Source organism: Dermacentor variabilis, chromosome 9, assembly GCF_050947875.1.
Source record: "Dermacentor variabilis isolate Ectoservices chromosome 9, ASM5094787v1, whole genome shotgun sequence".
Classification (NCBI taxonomy): domain Eukaryota; kingdom Metazoa; phylum Arthropoda; class Arachnida; order Ixodida; family Ixodidae; genus Dermacentor; species Dermacentor variabilis.
The window spans coordinates 67,152,118-67,167,319 of NC_134576.1; the positions used below are offsets into that span (position 1 = coordinate 67,152,118).

Below are 15,202 nucleotides of genomic sequence, written 5' to 3' on the forward strand. Positions count from 1 at the left end.
ACATGCGGCGCTCGTTTTAGCTGTGCACGGTTATGAGTGTTCTGCAGGCTCGGCCACTGCAAGCAGGAACAGGGGAGCCTGTGGCATGGTTCCGTGTGCCGCCACGTACGGTGTCTCGAGAAGACTTGCTGCGCAGGCCCTACCCAAGTGAAAATCAGGCGCGTCGTGTGCTACGGTTCCTCTTAAATGTTGTGTGATAACTCGGAAGCGTGAGTGCGCGTGGTCTTGATACCAACACGTGGCGAAGAAGGGGAGGAACGATAGACCATAGCGGAGGGCGCGCCGGGCTCTTCGCCAATCAATGTGATCGCGACTTCGTTGCTAGACAAGCACCGGTGGTGGCGCTCTGCGGAGCAAAGTGAAGTAAGCACAGATTGGAAGATTGCCGGAAGTAGGGAAACGACAAACAACAGAGGCGTTCAAAAAGCAATTTCACTGTAGGGGTTAAGAAAGTTTGTTTATGGAAATTTATCGCGAGTTTCTTCTCCCATCCTTTCTTTTTAGCTTTTTGAACATAGGTAGGACATTAGGCAATATAAAAGCCAGACCGTGGTGACGCCACCCACGGCACCGTTCTAAAGGGGCCGCTCATAGCATCCATCCATCCATTAATCCATCCATCGATCCACGGGTTGTCTAGTTCCTGCTTACCGTGGCTGCGCCGGCACACCCTGCTCCTAACAATTTAGCCACAGAATGAATATTCTAAGTTCTGCAGCCCCCATGCGATTGCCTACGGTGCAGGAATGGTGTGCTCAGAAGTGAGTGTACTCTGTCGGACGCAAACCACTGCTTGCTTTGAGACAACTTCCTTTCAGCTCTGCACCTTGGATGCACTTCCATGGTTCGCTCGGCGCCCAATGCTTATGTTCTTCGCACTGCGACTAGTGAAGACCTTGCAGCCAACGAAAGCTTATTTAGAAGGACATCATGATCACCTAGTCATCTTTCTCTAGAGCACACCATTCCAGCCACCGAACCAAAAATTCATAATGCATTGGCTTCGTTTACTTACGCGTGCTTAGAACCATTTTCTGGCACACACTCAATCGCGCAGGCCGACTTGGTGTTCGTCAACTATGGCCGGCGCGAAGATATGGACCAGCTTGAAGGGAATGGCGTCGTGGTCAAGGGGCGCATCTGCCTGGCCCGCTTTGGAGGCTCTCATCCCGTCGACAAGGTGACGCTTGTTTCTGAAGCTCAAAGACGTTGGTATGTTGCGTCCGTCCTTTCCATGACTCCACCGTAAGCCCGCATCCACATTGTCAACTTCACCACCGCCATAGTGCCAGAAAAAAATAAAATCTCAACAACCACCGCGACTCAGACTCGAATTGTTGCCCTTGCGGCAAGCTGCATTTCAAAGCCGGGCACATGGCGCCCTGCAGTTTAGGCACCGGAGCCATGTTGTCCTGAATGAAAGAACGATAGCCAGTTGTCTCGCGGCGACGTCCTCTGGCTGCCTGGCGGACAGCAAATGTAATAAAATAAGCCTGTAATAGTGTAGGGTGAAAGACTTTTGAGCAGCCGATACAATGTCGAGCTTTTTCACGGCCGTTTACCTCGTGGTTACGTGTACGTATTAACGTTAAAGCAAATCGCCGAACCGTCATCAATTTCAGTTGTTGAATTTGTGATACCCCTTTTTCGAAAACAGCTGCAGCTCGCATTCCAAGCCTCATCTTCGTTTCACAGTTTAAGAGGCCCAGAAATATTACAATTGTCATAAATGAAAAATAGCTTTTGAACCAACGGAAAACGCGTTGATGTGCAGACAGTGACCTACTGCGACTGGGTCACTGGCGGTAACCGCGCCCAAGTCGCATGGTGAAACAAGCGAGGCCTTCCTAGCTGACAGGCTGGCTGCGCGAGTGCGCGTGTGTTTGCGTGTTTCTTGGTGCGACGTCCGTTTACCACCGTAGACGCTAACACCACGTCCTCAGAGGATCGCGCTTGAATCTTGGCGTACAAGGTTTCAGCAGGCGTGACTTTCTTTAACAACATCTTCCGTTCTTATGTATGCACGTGTTTAGTTAATAATCATAAAAGAAATGTGTTCGGACAAGGGCGTGTAGAACCAAATTTCATATTTCAGAGATAAGAAACGCGCTTTTCTTGAAAGTCGTTCTTTTTTACCGTAATGCTTCCGCTACACCAGATATTAGAAATCTGACACCTTGAAAGACACCCACTGAATTCGGCATGCAGGGACTGTTGGCGCGTGAGGCCGGGAATCGCCACGGCTTGTTTTTAACATCGAAGGAGAAAAAAGAAATAGATAGCATCGTGCATAAATTATTTTACACATTAAGCCCAGCATGCTGCTATAATAAGGCATTTGTAAATGTGGGCTGAGCCCAGAGTCAGTCTATTACGTGGTCGTGGGGGCGACGGGATGGGGTTTTCCGTTTCCTGCTGACTTGCCGGGCAGGCAAATAAGCTACAAAACGCGGTACACAAGACGAACGAACACTCGTACAGCATTTCATTAAACGCTTCAAAAAAAGAAGGCTTTGCTTTGGAGAGACTCCAATTTGTGCCCTGTAATTATATAATTTTTTTTTCCACACATAAGCGAGTGATTGACAGCTCTGTAAGAAATAACGTGCGCTGCCCATTCAAACTCGGCCACGTGCTTCTCCTCTGTGACAGGGTCGCAGCTGCCACGAGCGCGGCGGGGTAGGCCTGCTCGTGTTCGCCGACCCGGAGGACGTGGCACCGCTGGGCCCGGAAAAGGTTTACCCGAAAACCGCTTTCGTGGACGGCTCGGCGCTGCAGAGGGGCTCGCTCTACCACTACGGCGACCCTGAGACACCCGGATACCCGTCCGTCGGTCGGTTCACTTGACACCCTGCAGTTAAAAAAAAATCTGAGATTCAGCTCCGGGACGACTTCGATTTGTCCGCTCATCGTAACAGCGCGAACAGACAACACCTAAAGATGGAGAAGGCCGCGGGTCAAGCTAACAATGTCAACTATTTTTTATGAATACATGATAACGTATTACACGCGCGATACGAAAGCAACATGCAGAAGTATTAGCCAGCCTTATCTAAGGCATTCACAGAAAGAAATGGGGTACATTGGTAGCTCTATTGTGGAGGGGGGGGTGGTACACGTGGGCATGCGTGTGTTGCCTGCTTATCTTGTTTAGTTTACGTGTATGCGTATATTTATTAGCTTTTTATGTATATGAACAAAACTAAGCGCTTGCTCCGTGGCCTTCTTCGTCTGTAGAGGTTTGTCTGTTTGCGCTGTCACTCCAAACATGCAGTTTTGCTAACATGCTTAATTTTTCATTATATTCCCATGAGCCCTATTGAAAGACATGTGAAATGCAGAAATACTTTCATTGGACCACCGGCGAACCAGTTAAAATCAAGCTGTTTCTTTAGAAACAAATCTTACTTTCACGGCTTTAGGAAGCGAAATTGTGACTCAGCAACTATATTGTTTTGTGGTAGTCACCCAAGATTGTCAACATTAAGCGAAACTGAGGCACAAGGTTCACAAAGACTTAACTTGATATCTAAAACAGATATCGCACTTCTGTAAACTACATCGTTTAGAGCATCCGTAGCGGCCACATGCGACATGTGCTTTCGTGAGATGGTAAAGTGTTTACGATGGTTCTGCAAAAGCCATACTGGCAGATGAGATATACATCATAAGAATGCTGGGTCACCTGTCAATTATTTTCCGTTTTATGTGTCACATTCACATTAGTACTTTGTTCTATAAAATTCTTAGTTTAAACATGAATGAAAGCATAGATATACTAAAGCATATATATATATATATATATATATATATATATATATATACACATATATGGCAATTCATGTACATTACTGCGCTTACCTGTCGTAACCGCAAGACAGCCTTGTTGCGTTCGTAAATGTTTTTCTATTTCTTTATTAACTTTTTTTGGAACTCATAGAAAAATTAACCGGGACTGTTGTGCCAGTTTTCTTATTGCGAAGACTGCATGGAAAAACGCGTGCAACTGTGACTATTGCGCGCATTCTGTTATTGCAAAGACTGCTGATTGTTGTTGTGTTTTTTGTTTTTGTTTGTGCTGTTCCATGCTTGCACTGTACGCTGCTGAAAACATGTCATATTGCATTTCATGTTGGAGGAGGGGGGGGGGGGGCAGGAGCAAGTCAAGCTGTTCGTACAGCTTTCTTTTCTAGCCTCCCTAATCTGAAAGGATGGAAAAATAAAGGAATTATTATTACTATTATTATTATTATTGCATATTCTCAATAAAGCTGGTGCAACCGCGCCTATGTAGACAAAAAAAGCGACATTTTATGACCTACCGTAGACATTCATAACGGTTTCAAAGTTTATTTTTTTAACCTTGAATTCGCCCCAAATGCGTTCACACCTGTATCTTATGCTGACTTCTCGCTGATGCTTTTCTATCTTTTTCTTTCCGACAAACTTGGTGGGTGCATTCATTATTAGCCACTCATTGATAGATTCGTCTGAATTACAGAGATACCTTTTAGTTATGTCCTACAAACCAAGGTATTTCAACGACGCATTCTGTTTCATTTTATACCTGCCGTGGTTGCTCAGTGGCTATGATGTTAGGCTGCTGAGCACGAGGTCGCGGGATCGAATCCCGCTCACGGCGGCCGCATTTCAATGGGGGCGAAAACACCCGTGTACTTAGATGTAGGTGCACGTTAAAGAACCCCAGGTGGTCAAAATTTCCGGAGTCCTCCACTACGGCGTGCCTCATAATCAGAAAGTGGTTTTGGCACGTAAAACCCCATAATTTAATTTTGTTTGCTTCATTTCATTAAGTGTCGCTGTATTTTTAGCACTGTTCATGAAACCAAGCTGCGCTTGAATAGTAATTTCCACCTTTCATTGATTTTTGTTCCTATGCCACAACGTTTGAAACTGCAGACAAAGCTGTCCGAGAGGAAGACACCAGCAACCTTTCGCCGATTCCTGCGCTTGTGATTGGCTACGATGACGCTGCCGTTTTCCTCGAGTAAGCACATGCTGGATCTACATAGATTAGGACACTCGCAGATCAATTCCTTGCGCACTCCTTATTCATTCGCCTGCCTTTGCGGGCAAGTTTAATAAAGGGCCGGGTCGAACTAGTGACGCACATTGGCGAAGTTTCATATCTCGCGATCAAGGTTCACAATGAATAGATGTCGTGTCATGTAAAACACTAGCACCATCACTACTTGCTAGTGACACTTCCTTTATACTCTGCCGACAGGGACGCGCAAACGATCGCCTCGCTCAAAGCGCCGGTTGAGGGGTTGGTAGTTCATTCTTTAGAGCATTTGGCCGCAATTTGCTACGTTGAAGATTTTTGCATCTTTAGCCTTTCTGGAACCAGTTAGGACCGTCTAGAATTGCTGCTTTGAGTTCTGCATTACAATAACCGTAATACTTTGGTTGAATATTGCTACACACGTGTGATATTTGCTTGTTTGAACGAGGGGCGTGTGCACCATCACTCGAGAAAAGAGGAGGAAGAACAATCTGTGCTCGCGCTGGGAATCTAACCGGTCAGCGCTGCAATCGTCGTTGTAAATATAACCTGTAAATAGTTGCTCGTCTTACTGACTCCTCCATCGCCTAACATTGTGGTGGAGGTGGAATGTTCCCCGTCCTCGCCACGGAGCTCCGAAACGGCCGCACCGTCGTCTTCTCAGCCATGGTTTCCGATGGAACCACCCCGTCGCCACCTACACCTGCGGCGCCTACCACAACGTCCGTTACGGTTCCTAGTCTCCGTGATCCTGGGACATTCTCCGCCCAAAATGGCGTCGACGTCGACGACTGGCTGAGCATATATGAGCGTGTTAGCCAGAGCCACCACTGGGACCTTACCATCATGCTTGCCAATGTGATCTTTTATCTGGACGGGACACCATGTGTCTGATTTCACACCCATGAGGTCGAGCTCTCCAGCTGGGACATCTTCAAATAGAGGCTTTGCAACCTACTTGGCAACCCGTCAGGTCGCCAACAGGCTGCGCGAAAAGAGCTTGCCACCCGTGTCCTGTCTTCAACCGAATTGTATGTCTCCTACACACAGGAAGTGCTCGCGCTTTGCCAGAAAGTCGACGAGCACATGACCGAGGTTTACAAGGTGGGCCATATCCTAAAAGGCATCGCGGATGATGCCTTCAATTTGCTCGTCTACAACGACGTTTCTACCATCGAAGCCATCGTCAAAGAATTCCGGCGCTTCGAGGTAGCCAAAAGCCGCCGCGTCGTCCCGCACTTTTCCCGGCTCCCAAACACCCCTGTCACATCCTCTTGCTCCGCTCTTACCGCCACACGACAATTTCAAGAGAACGTCACCCGTGTCGTTCGCCGTGAGATTGAAGCGGCGAGTCCAGCCCCCCTTCGACCACAACCCCCCTGAAGGTACCTTTGACCAAGCGGCCCCCACTATTTCCGTTATCGAAGCAGTTGTGCGGCAAGAAATTGCAAACCTTGGCATCCCTACCACCTGCTCTGTCTGCCGACCTGATTCGGCACTCATTCCCATGTCCACAACCTGTAATAACCAGCACGTCACTCATAGGCCACGCAGTCCTGTCGAATGGCGAACTCTAGACGACAAACCGATCTGCTTCCGCTGCCACCGCGTTGGTCATGTATCCCGCGACTGCCGCACCACCTGGATACTGCCGTACCGGAGCTCATTTTCTGCTCCTCGCCCATACGCCGATTCTCGCCGTTATAAATCTTGCCGTCTGTATCCTACTTCTGTGCCCCTGACAGCCGCTCCTCCGTGCGATCGCCGTCGCCTCAACGCCATCGATTCCCGTCGCCCCAGCCTCCCCACTTTTCCTCGCCACACGGACGGACGAAAAACGAGGCCATGCAACTCTTTCAGCTCGCGCAATATGTCTCTTCAGACCACACTGACTCGGATATCGCTCTACTGTTTGTCACATTTGCTTATAATTCCTCGCGCCACGACACAGCCGGTTATCCCCCATTTTTCCTTCTATTCGGCCGAGAACCAGAGCTGCCCCTCGCCGCAACCCTCCCTGTTCACGCGGCACCGACGAGTGAATGTGCATTTGAGGCCATCGCCCGCTGTGCCCACGCAAGGGAAATTGCCCGTGATCGTCTTCTGAAATCCCAAGACATTCAAAGGCGTTTGTACGAAGAGCGACACCGAGACGCGCACTTGCCGTCTGGTTCTTTGGTGCTTCTACGGTCTCCGTCGCGTCAGGTCGGCCTGTCAGAAAAACTGCTGTCTCGTTACACAGGCCCATACCGAATGTTTCATGCCGTGACTCCCGTCATCTACGAGATCGCACCTGACGCCCCATCTGCTTCCCAGTGCAGTGATACTGGGCACCTTACACGACTGAAGCAGCATCACCCTCCCAGTGATGACATTTAGACGCTCCGGGACGTCGCTTCTGCCGCTGGGGGATTATGCTAGACGGGTGTGATATTTGCTTGTTTGAACGAGGCGGAACAAACGGGAGGAACAAACTGGGTTCGCGCTATGAATCTAACCGGTCAGCTCTTCAACCGCTGTTGTAAATATAACATGTAAATAGTTGCTTGTCTTACTGACTCGTCCTTCGCCTAGCAATATTAATTACTATTAGTTTTATAACAACTTGTATAACCAATGATTATCGTGATGATGATGATGATGATAATCAATGATTCGAGTCATCTCAAAATTTGAGCCTTTTTTTGTGAGAGCACTTCTAAGAAAATCACTTGTTCGATTATTACACCTATTTAAGAAAAAAACTTCGAGGGGATATTCAGAAGCGCCCTGGTTAATGGAAACCCGCTGAGCAAACAAGACCTGACAGCTTAGGGAGAATTCCAACATTTCAATATCTTCATACTTTTGTCATCGCAAACACATCAACGCAAGCCTCTGTTAAGCTTGCGGAGTGCGATAAACTCCTATTTGCATATTAAAGCTAGATGGCCAGGCACCTCTAAAATGCAGTGCCTGACGCACTCAAAAATCTTGGCTATTCCTGAATAGTCCATGCCGGTTTCAACGTGCCGAACACATTAAAACGCTGCTGACGTGAAAACAATGAAAGACAAATAATCTCAACTGATCAGCATCAAGTTGGGAACAGAGACGTCTCCCGAAAACATGGTTCCCGCGGTATTTTAGATTTTGCAGCATATCAAATAACCCGGTCGTAATCTCCATGAAAAACTTTGAAGGTGGAAGGCGAGAATGTGTACTTCAGCACACTAACTTTTGTCAGTGATTGCACCATCAGTTTTCGCTGCAGAACAGTGTTAAGTTCGGACGGCGAGTGTATGTATATTGAGCATAGGAAAAAAAAACGGAACACCGTAAAGCAGAATAATAGCAGACAGCACAAAAGAGCGCTCACTAACAATCAGAATGGGTATTAGCGATCGAAACCTGCATGTATGCCTTCATTCCCGTGCTCGAAAGATAAAAAAAAACATTAAGATGTCTACAGATTGCACAATATAATCTAACTATCTAACTCGTAGTAAACTGTTGTTTCCTAAACTATATATGCAACGAGTGGGAAAAAAAGAAATTGCCGTTGCCGACACTCTATCTATAATAAATAATCGAGCGGGAAAACAACGGAAGACACCGAGTTAGAAGGACACAGGACTAGCGCTGTCTAAATGAAATTCATTGAACAGAACACTTGATAAAGAAAACACGCAAAAAAAAACTACCTGCGTCTGCACGAAATCTAAACCGCGTGGAAATATTTATTGAGCAAGTGCGTTTCAGAAGCCAGCAAAAAGTCAAACGGCTCAGATATACAAACATGACGCCGTCGTTCAATATCAAGTTCAAGTTCAAGTTTATTCATCATCAACGATGTCAGTTTTACAAGAATTGTATGCAAAATTAGCACTAAACAGGGAGTCCCAAAGTTACAAACTGTCAGGAGGACTCCCGTGCATGAGCAAAATGACAAAAAGCGATACAAATCAAGCATTGGTTACGGTTATGGTTACGGTTATGCTTACGGTTATGGAAGACTTTTGCAAGTTCACGAGCCATTCTGTCTTTGTGCCTGGTGATGAGGTCAGTTTTATTGAAGGAAGGTTTGCACCCACAAGATCTGCAGTGCGATGAGAGGTGAAAGGTCGACCTTCCTTTTAAGGTGTTGTTATGCTCGCGCAGGCATTCGTTCATGCACCTGCCCGTCTGCCCAATGCAGGCTTTTCTGCAAGGGAGAGGAATTCGATAAATTGCACCTACGGCGCAGTAAACGAAGGGTTTGCGATGATTCACAGAGCGAAAAAATGACATGTATGCAATGGACAGTGAAGGAAATATGGAGGAATTAGGGCTACGGCAACCGATTCAGGCACAACTGCTTATTCTTTGGGAATGACGATATAGAAAAAGAAGCGGAACAATATTTGCAAGAGGCAGAATACAGCGCGTAACATTTTATGCCAAAGCTGATGCTAAATAAAAAAAACGTAAATGCTTTCATCCCCACGCTCATGCTTCAAAGTGCGATGTGATCAACCGTACTACACTTTCCCACTAGTTGTGCGGCAATATACAGCGAAGGCCTAGGTGAACACTGCCGTACCCACCACTAGCCCCCATTTCATGCTACCTTAGAATCTCATATGATCATTGCGATGTACAGTTATGGAACTTATCGCAATAAACGTGGATCGAATGTAAATATAAATGCGCTTGTTCATTAACTTTCACAAATACCACAATGCGCGACCACTAGAAGCTTTCTTCATTACACAGAAATGGATGATCCGTATCAATAATGCTCATGTGCAATCACATTGTGGCACGGAACGCGCCATTTTGATTGCTTAATTGGGCTTTACTATAAGTGGTGTGGATTTTTCAGTCCCCAATTTCGGCATCCTTGCTTCGCAATCTGAGCTAACTTGGACTCTGCCTAACGTCGTCTTATTGCGCAGAGTGCTAAACAGTTCACGTACAGCGTATGCAACGTAGCCATTTTTAATCAGATTTTGATGTGATGTAACTGTTTCTTAACGTAAAACTTTCGCAGTAAACCCCTCAGGTGCCAGGAAAACATATACAAGGCTGTGACCACGCGGGTTAGTCACCTAATTTAGTGTGAATATAACAGTAAAATAATGCACTGTGAGTAAAATTCTGTTTTCTTTCTCACGTCCTTCTCACCAATGTTGCCACATACTGGGGCATTCGCGTAGGCTTAACGTATGGATCTAAGAACTATTTATATCATAAAGCCTAAAGTTAATTTGTTCGACATAATTGTGCAATGAACCACGGCAGAACATTCAACTCGTTTGAACATGAACAAATAGGGAATAAAGATAACAGAAACCAGTAGCAATTTGCACTATCCCTTAGCACAAAAATATTTCGTTTATGAATATCGCAGATTTTACTTGATACCGCTTTAAAATCACTGCTTTCATAGCTTGCTTAAAATCTTATTTTTTTTCTTTCAGAATGATCACCCATAAGACCAGTGCCAAGAAGCATATCAATGACTACTGCCGAAAATTACACATCTTTATGGGGCAAAAAATATTTTAAACGACTCTGCCTTTAAGAGCGCCTTCTGCTCTGGAAAAATGTGACTAGCTGTACTAAAACTAATGGCAATAATTCCTATTGTGGATGCAATACGAAATATGCTTTCCACAACTGAAAACAATCTAGTAGTAATTTTGGTTTCGGCGAGCATACCACCACTCAAATAGCTTCCACTCTCATCAATGTCATTGCAATACAAATATCCTTCTAACTAATGGTCATTTTCATACGACTATATGATGTCTTGAGAAAAGACGGGGAATGCGGGAGATGCTAATTCAAGACGATGAGCAAAACGTGAAAAAGGTGAATGCAGGAGCCAACGTTTCGACAAGTGGACTTGTCTTCTTCAAGGCGACATATGCTTTCCTCGCCACAGTATATATAGGTGGGGTTCTTATAAAGGGGAGAGGGTCTGAGGCGGGAGGACGCGGAAACGGCGGAAAATCTGTTAGCGTGTCGAATTGAGAGTAAAGGAACGCTGTGTACAAGGTCAAAGCCAGGGCACACCTCCCCCCCTCCCCCCAGCACTCCGGTCTGTCAACACACGCGCGTTAGCCCGCGTGTCAAGGGCGTCTGACATGCCGGATTGCCAAAAAAAAAGAAAAGGAAAGGAAAAAGAAAAAAGGGGGAAAAGGAAAAAAAAGGGGGAGGATACGCCAAGAAATCAAACTAAGTGTTGTTGCCTATAGCTTGAAGTTTAGCATAGCGAATAGATTCTAAAGCTCCCTTTGAAACGTTTATGCCTATTGGTTACAATGTCCGACGTGTCAGGCGTGTCAGACGCCCTTGACACACCGGCTAACGCGCGTGTGTTGACAGACCGGGGGGCGGGGGGGGGGAGTGCCCTGGCTTTGAACTTGTACACAACGTTCCTTTACTCTCAATTCGTCACGCTAACAGATTTCCCCCGTTTCCGCGTCCTCCCGCCTCACACTCTCTCCCCTTTAGAAGAACCCCACCTATATATACTGTGGCGAGAAAAGCACATGTCGCCTTGAAGAAGACAAGTCCACTTGTCGAAACGATCTCTCCTGCATTCACCTTGTTCACGTTTTGCTCATCATATGATGTCTTGCCACTCTTGAAATTCGTCCTTCGCTGTCACTCCCAACCCCCCTAATGCGCTTGAACTTGCTTACAGCCTGGGCAGCTGTTAAATTCAAAGCGCTACCTCTATTCGAACTTCAAGCCGTCCATCTCTCGCCTAACCGCGATCCCCTGTACGAATCTTAGGTCTTAATAACCTCAGAATAATGTTGAGAAGAGTTTTTTTATTCGTAAATGAGTTACAAGTAGAATCCCTCGAAGTGGAGGATTGTTCATGAAAGCAAACATTAATCTATTCAAACGTAGCACTAAGCTGGAAAATGAACACACATCGGTCTCTCTGAAAAAAAGCCGGACATGTGCGCGATTCAGCAATTGTTCACTCAGCCCGAGTTCGGCCCCTTGCCTAGGCCGGACCCGCAGTTTAGGCACATTCCGGGCACGTGCAGTGCTCTAGGCTAAGGTCCTGAACAAAATAGGTGCTTACGTGCTCCCACCATAACACCTCAGTGATTGTTGGAGGCTTTCCGTATTAGTAGGCATGAACTGCCTTAGCGTTACGTCTATTCTTCAAAAATCTCTTCGGAGATGAGTTCCATAGGTTCCACACAATGCTGCGACAATTTCACTGTGGCTGCTCAATGTATGCGCAGGGGTAGTAATCCTGCTAGTTCACTAGAGGAATAAAAAAAATTAATTCTAGCGCTCACTCTGTTCGTTCGTCTCCCTCCTTCTGAATCTTTAGTTCTACGCTGCGCTAATATGTATCCCCTAAATTTTACTCGGTTTGTGTATCGCCATTCAGGTCCCTTGGAGGCAAGGACCTTGGTTGGAAGGGAGGCCTGAATGCCACCTACAAGGCGGGTCCACTGTTCCCCGAGGGAAGGTGGGTAATCTTTTTCAGCTGATACAGTGCAATAACGTCAAAGAGGACATTGTGAATCAGCTTCTCTGCAGCGCCTTGCCAAGGCCGGCGGTTGCTGCCTGGTTTACAGCTCTCATTTTCGCGCTTTGTTCCCTGTTGTCGCCGGTTTTATTAGAACAATCACGTAAACTTATTAGCCAGCAAAAGATCACCCAACGAGCCATTTAATTAGAAGCCTAGCGTTAAGAGGGCCCGGAAATCCTTTCTTTTTTCTTTACACAGGGCACACTGCCGTGAACGCGACACCTTTAAGCGGATGTATGCCTTTCAATGAATTTTCCTGAAGGGGTCCTGAACCAGCACTCGGGCTTGGTGTCAAAACACAGACCGCGGTTAGCATAGGCTATTATGAACATTTCAAACGTGTGCAGTCGCCCGGCGCGCGTGGAGCGCGCAAGTGCAGCGCAAAGTGTTTTTTTTTTCTCAAGCGCTGCCTTTTCAACAGAATTCGGCTCCTCACTTTTTTCCTGGAGCTTTATTTCGTTATATAGCAGATTCCCATACGCAGCCGCTATTGTCGAATAGTTGACATCATTCGAGAAGGGTGTTGGGATCAGTGCTCGTTAATCTCGTTAATAAATATGCGCTTCTGGAAGGAGTCGACTATTGTCTGCTCACACTGGGCTGCGGCTGCCCGTGCCGGAATTAAACATTGTCTGCCCTGCTCACCGATATCGTAGCCGTCGGGTTCCGCTAATTTCGACTAGTTTTGAACACTCAACTTGCCTCGAACCACGCGAAACTTAAGATTAGTCCACACACATGCTTGCGAGCGCGCACCCACTCCAGTCCGGTCCTGGTTAGACGCCTTGGAAGACTTTGCTTCATGTTGAGCTATTGATAGTGCATCAAAATGCGAAAGCTGCACGTGGCTGCTTTCCGTTGGTCAAGCTAGTGCAGAACAAAGCCGGTCCCCACCAAGTAGCACAGCCATACGCGTCGTATGCGCGCGAGCACTCACTTGAGCTCTGTTGCGCACAAAGCAAACGCTGCGTACACGCATGTAGTTGCCGTCTCCTATGTAGCGTAGATTCCGCGGCCGAACGGGGTACCGCGACGAGGCCGCTGGCTGCGCGCACTGTGTGTCGCGCAGGATAACCGCGTATGGCGCGTCGTAGGCGCCGAAACCGCAAGTAGTGGCGTCTACGTGAACATCCAATATCAAGTTTCAATTGCGCACCATGGTAACGTTGAGTAAGCGGCGCGTTGAGGGCACGGCCGCTCCGTCGTCGCATTCGCAGTGCAAGTCATTCAAAAGAGCGGAAGCACTCAGAAGGGGATCAATGACAATTTTTGATTATGAATAGCTCCGCTTCGGCGCAACGCATTGAAGTACGCTTTGCAGCCAAGCGTTTCTGAAATAGTCTATTTTACCTTCAAATGCATTTCTCGACTTCCTTAAAGAGTGATTCAGGGCCCCTTTAAGCGAAAAAGATTGTTTTAAAATCTTCTTGGGGAAAATGCACTGTGTATGTGCGAACGTTAAGTGCACTTCGACTCCAGTTTAACTTATATGAAACATCATGATGCAAAGATATTTATTTCATCATACCTAGAAGCTAGGCGTCATATCGAGATTCCTCAAAAGAAGGTTTCGTATAATAGCTTTGTCCTTATCCAACGTTTTCTTTATGCGCAAAAAGCTGCAGATTTGTTCTCCTATTTGGAACTGTAGGAATGAGACAGTGCGAACAAATATGAATGCATTGCGCTTTGTACATATTCTGCTCGATCAGTCTCTCGGGCGCATTGTTTACTATGACTATAGGCGTGTGCGGCGTACGCTTTCGAAAGGAGACGGAAATTCTGTGACTATTATTTGTGTATAAACTTGTTCATAACTTTTCCTATCGAGCGCTAATGCATACTCGTGTGTTTTATGTTGATCGACGAAACTTGCGTAATTATTTCAATTTTTTACGGACTTCTCGCTCAAAGCAGTAAATAAAGAGATGTAATTAATAAATTAGATGGAATTAACAAAAGTTGCTGGCGGTCCCAGTGTTCGACGGTGAATATTATGCACTTCGTTATCTTCGCGTAGAACGGCCCGTGTTTTTTTAAGAAGTACTGCCTGATAGATGGGACACCATGTAAAAATGTTGAGGCAAAGTCGCTGTACGGCACACTTCGGGAAACGGAGCGACTTTGTTTATACTGAGCACGGCTCGTGCTATGCAATGTTGTCTGGAAAGTGGGTTCAGCGGCGGTAACACGAAGTCAGAATTAGTAGCAGAGTGGGTAGAATTGACGCTGCGGGTATAACTTGCGTCCATATGGTCGAAAATTACCCACATTAAATTGCATCTCTTTAGCAGGTGCGCTGCCATAGATATAGCGATGTTGAGGCAAAACCGCTCTATGGCGTACTTTCGAAAACTGAGCGACTTCACCTATACTGAGCAGGGACCGCGCTAGGCAGTGTTGCCTGGAAAGTGGTTTCATCAGTGTCCACGAAAAGCGAAAATTAGTAGCAGAGTAGGTACAGCTAACGGTAAGGCTATAACTGGCGTCCCTATGGTCGTAAATTGCCTACCTCACACTGCATTTCTGTAAAGGCTGGACTGTCGTAGATATGGCGATGTTCAGGCAAACCCGCCGTACGGCACACTTTCGGAAATGGAGCAACAGCGCTTACAGTGAGCAGGGCTCGTGCAACGCAGTGTTGTCTG

General features: G+C 46.6%; 1 protein-coding gene across 1 annotated transcript in view; it reads left to right on the top strand.

Annotated features, from left to right (window-relative positions):
* LOC142558392 (N-acetylated-alpha-linked acidic dipeptidase 2-like) overlaps positions 1-15,202 on the top strand; it is a 58,921-nt gene that overhangs the window by 22,076 nt on the left and 21,643 nt on the right. Inside the window, exons 6-9 of the mRNA XM_075670533.1 lie at positions 1,058-1,180; positions 2,653-2,833; positions 4,921-5,008; positions 12,411-12,491. Coding sequence (XP_075526648.1) covers positions 1,058-1,180; positions 2,653-2,833; positions 4,921-5,008; positions 12,411-12,491 — 473 coding nt within the window. The remainder of the gene's footprint in view (positions 1-1,057; positions 1,181-2,652; positions 2,834-4,920; positions 5,009-12,410; positions 12,492-15,202) is intronic.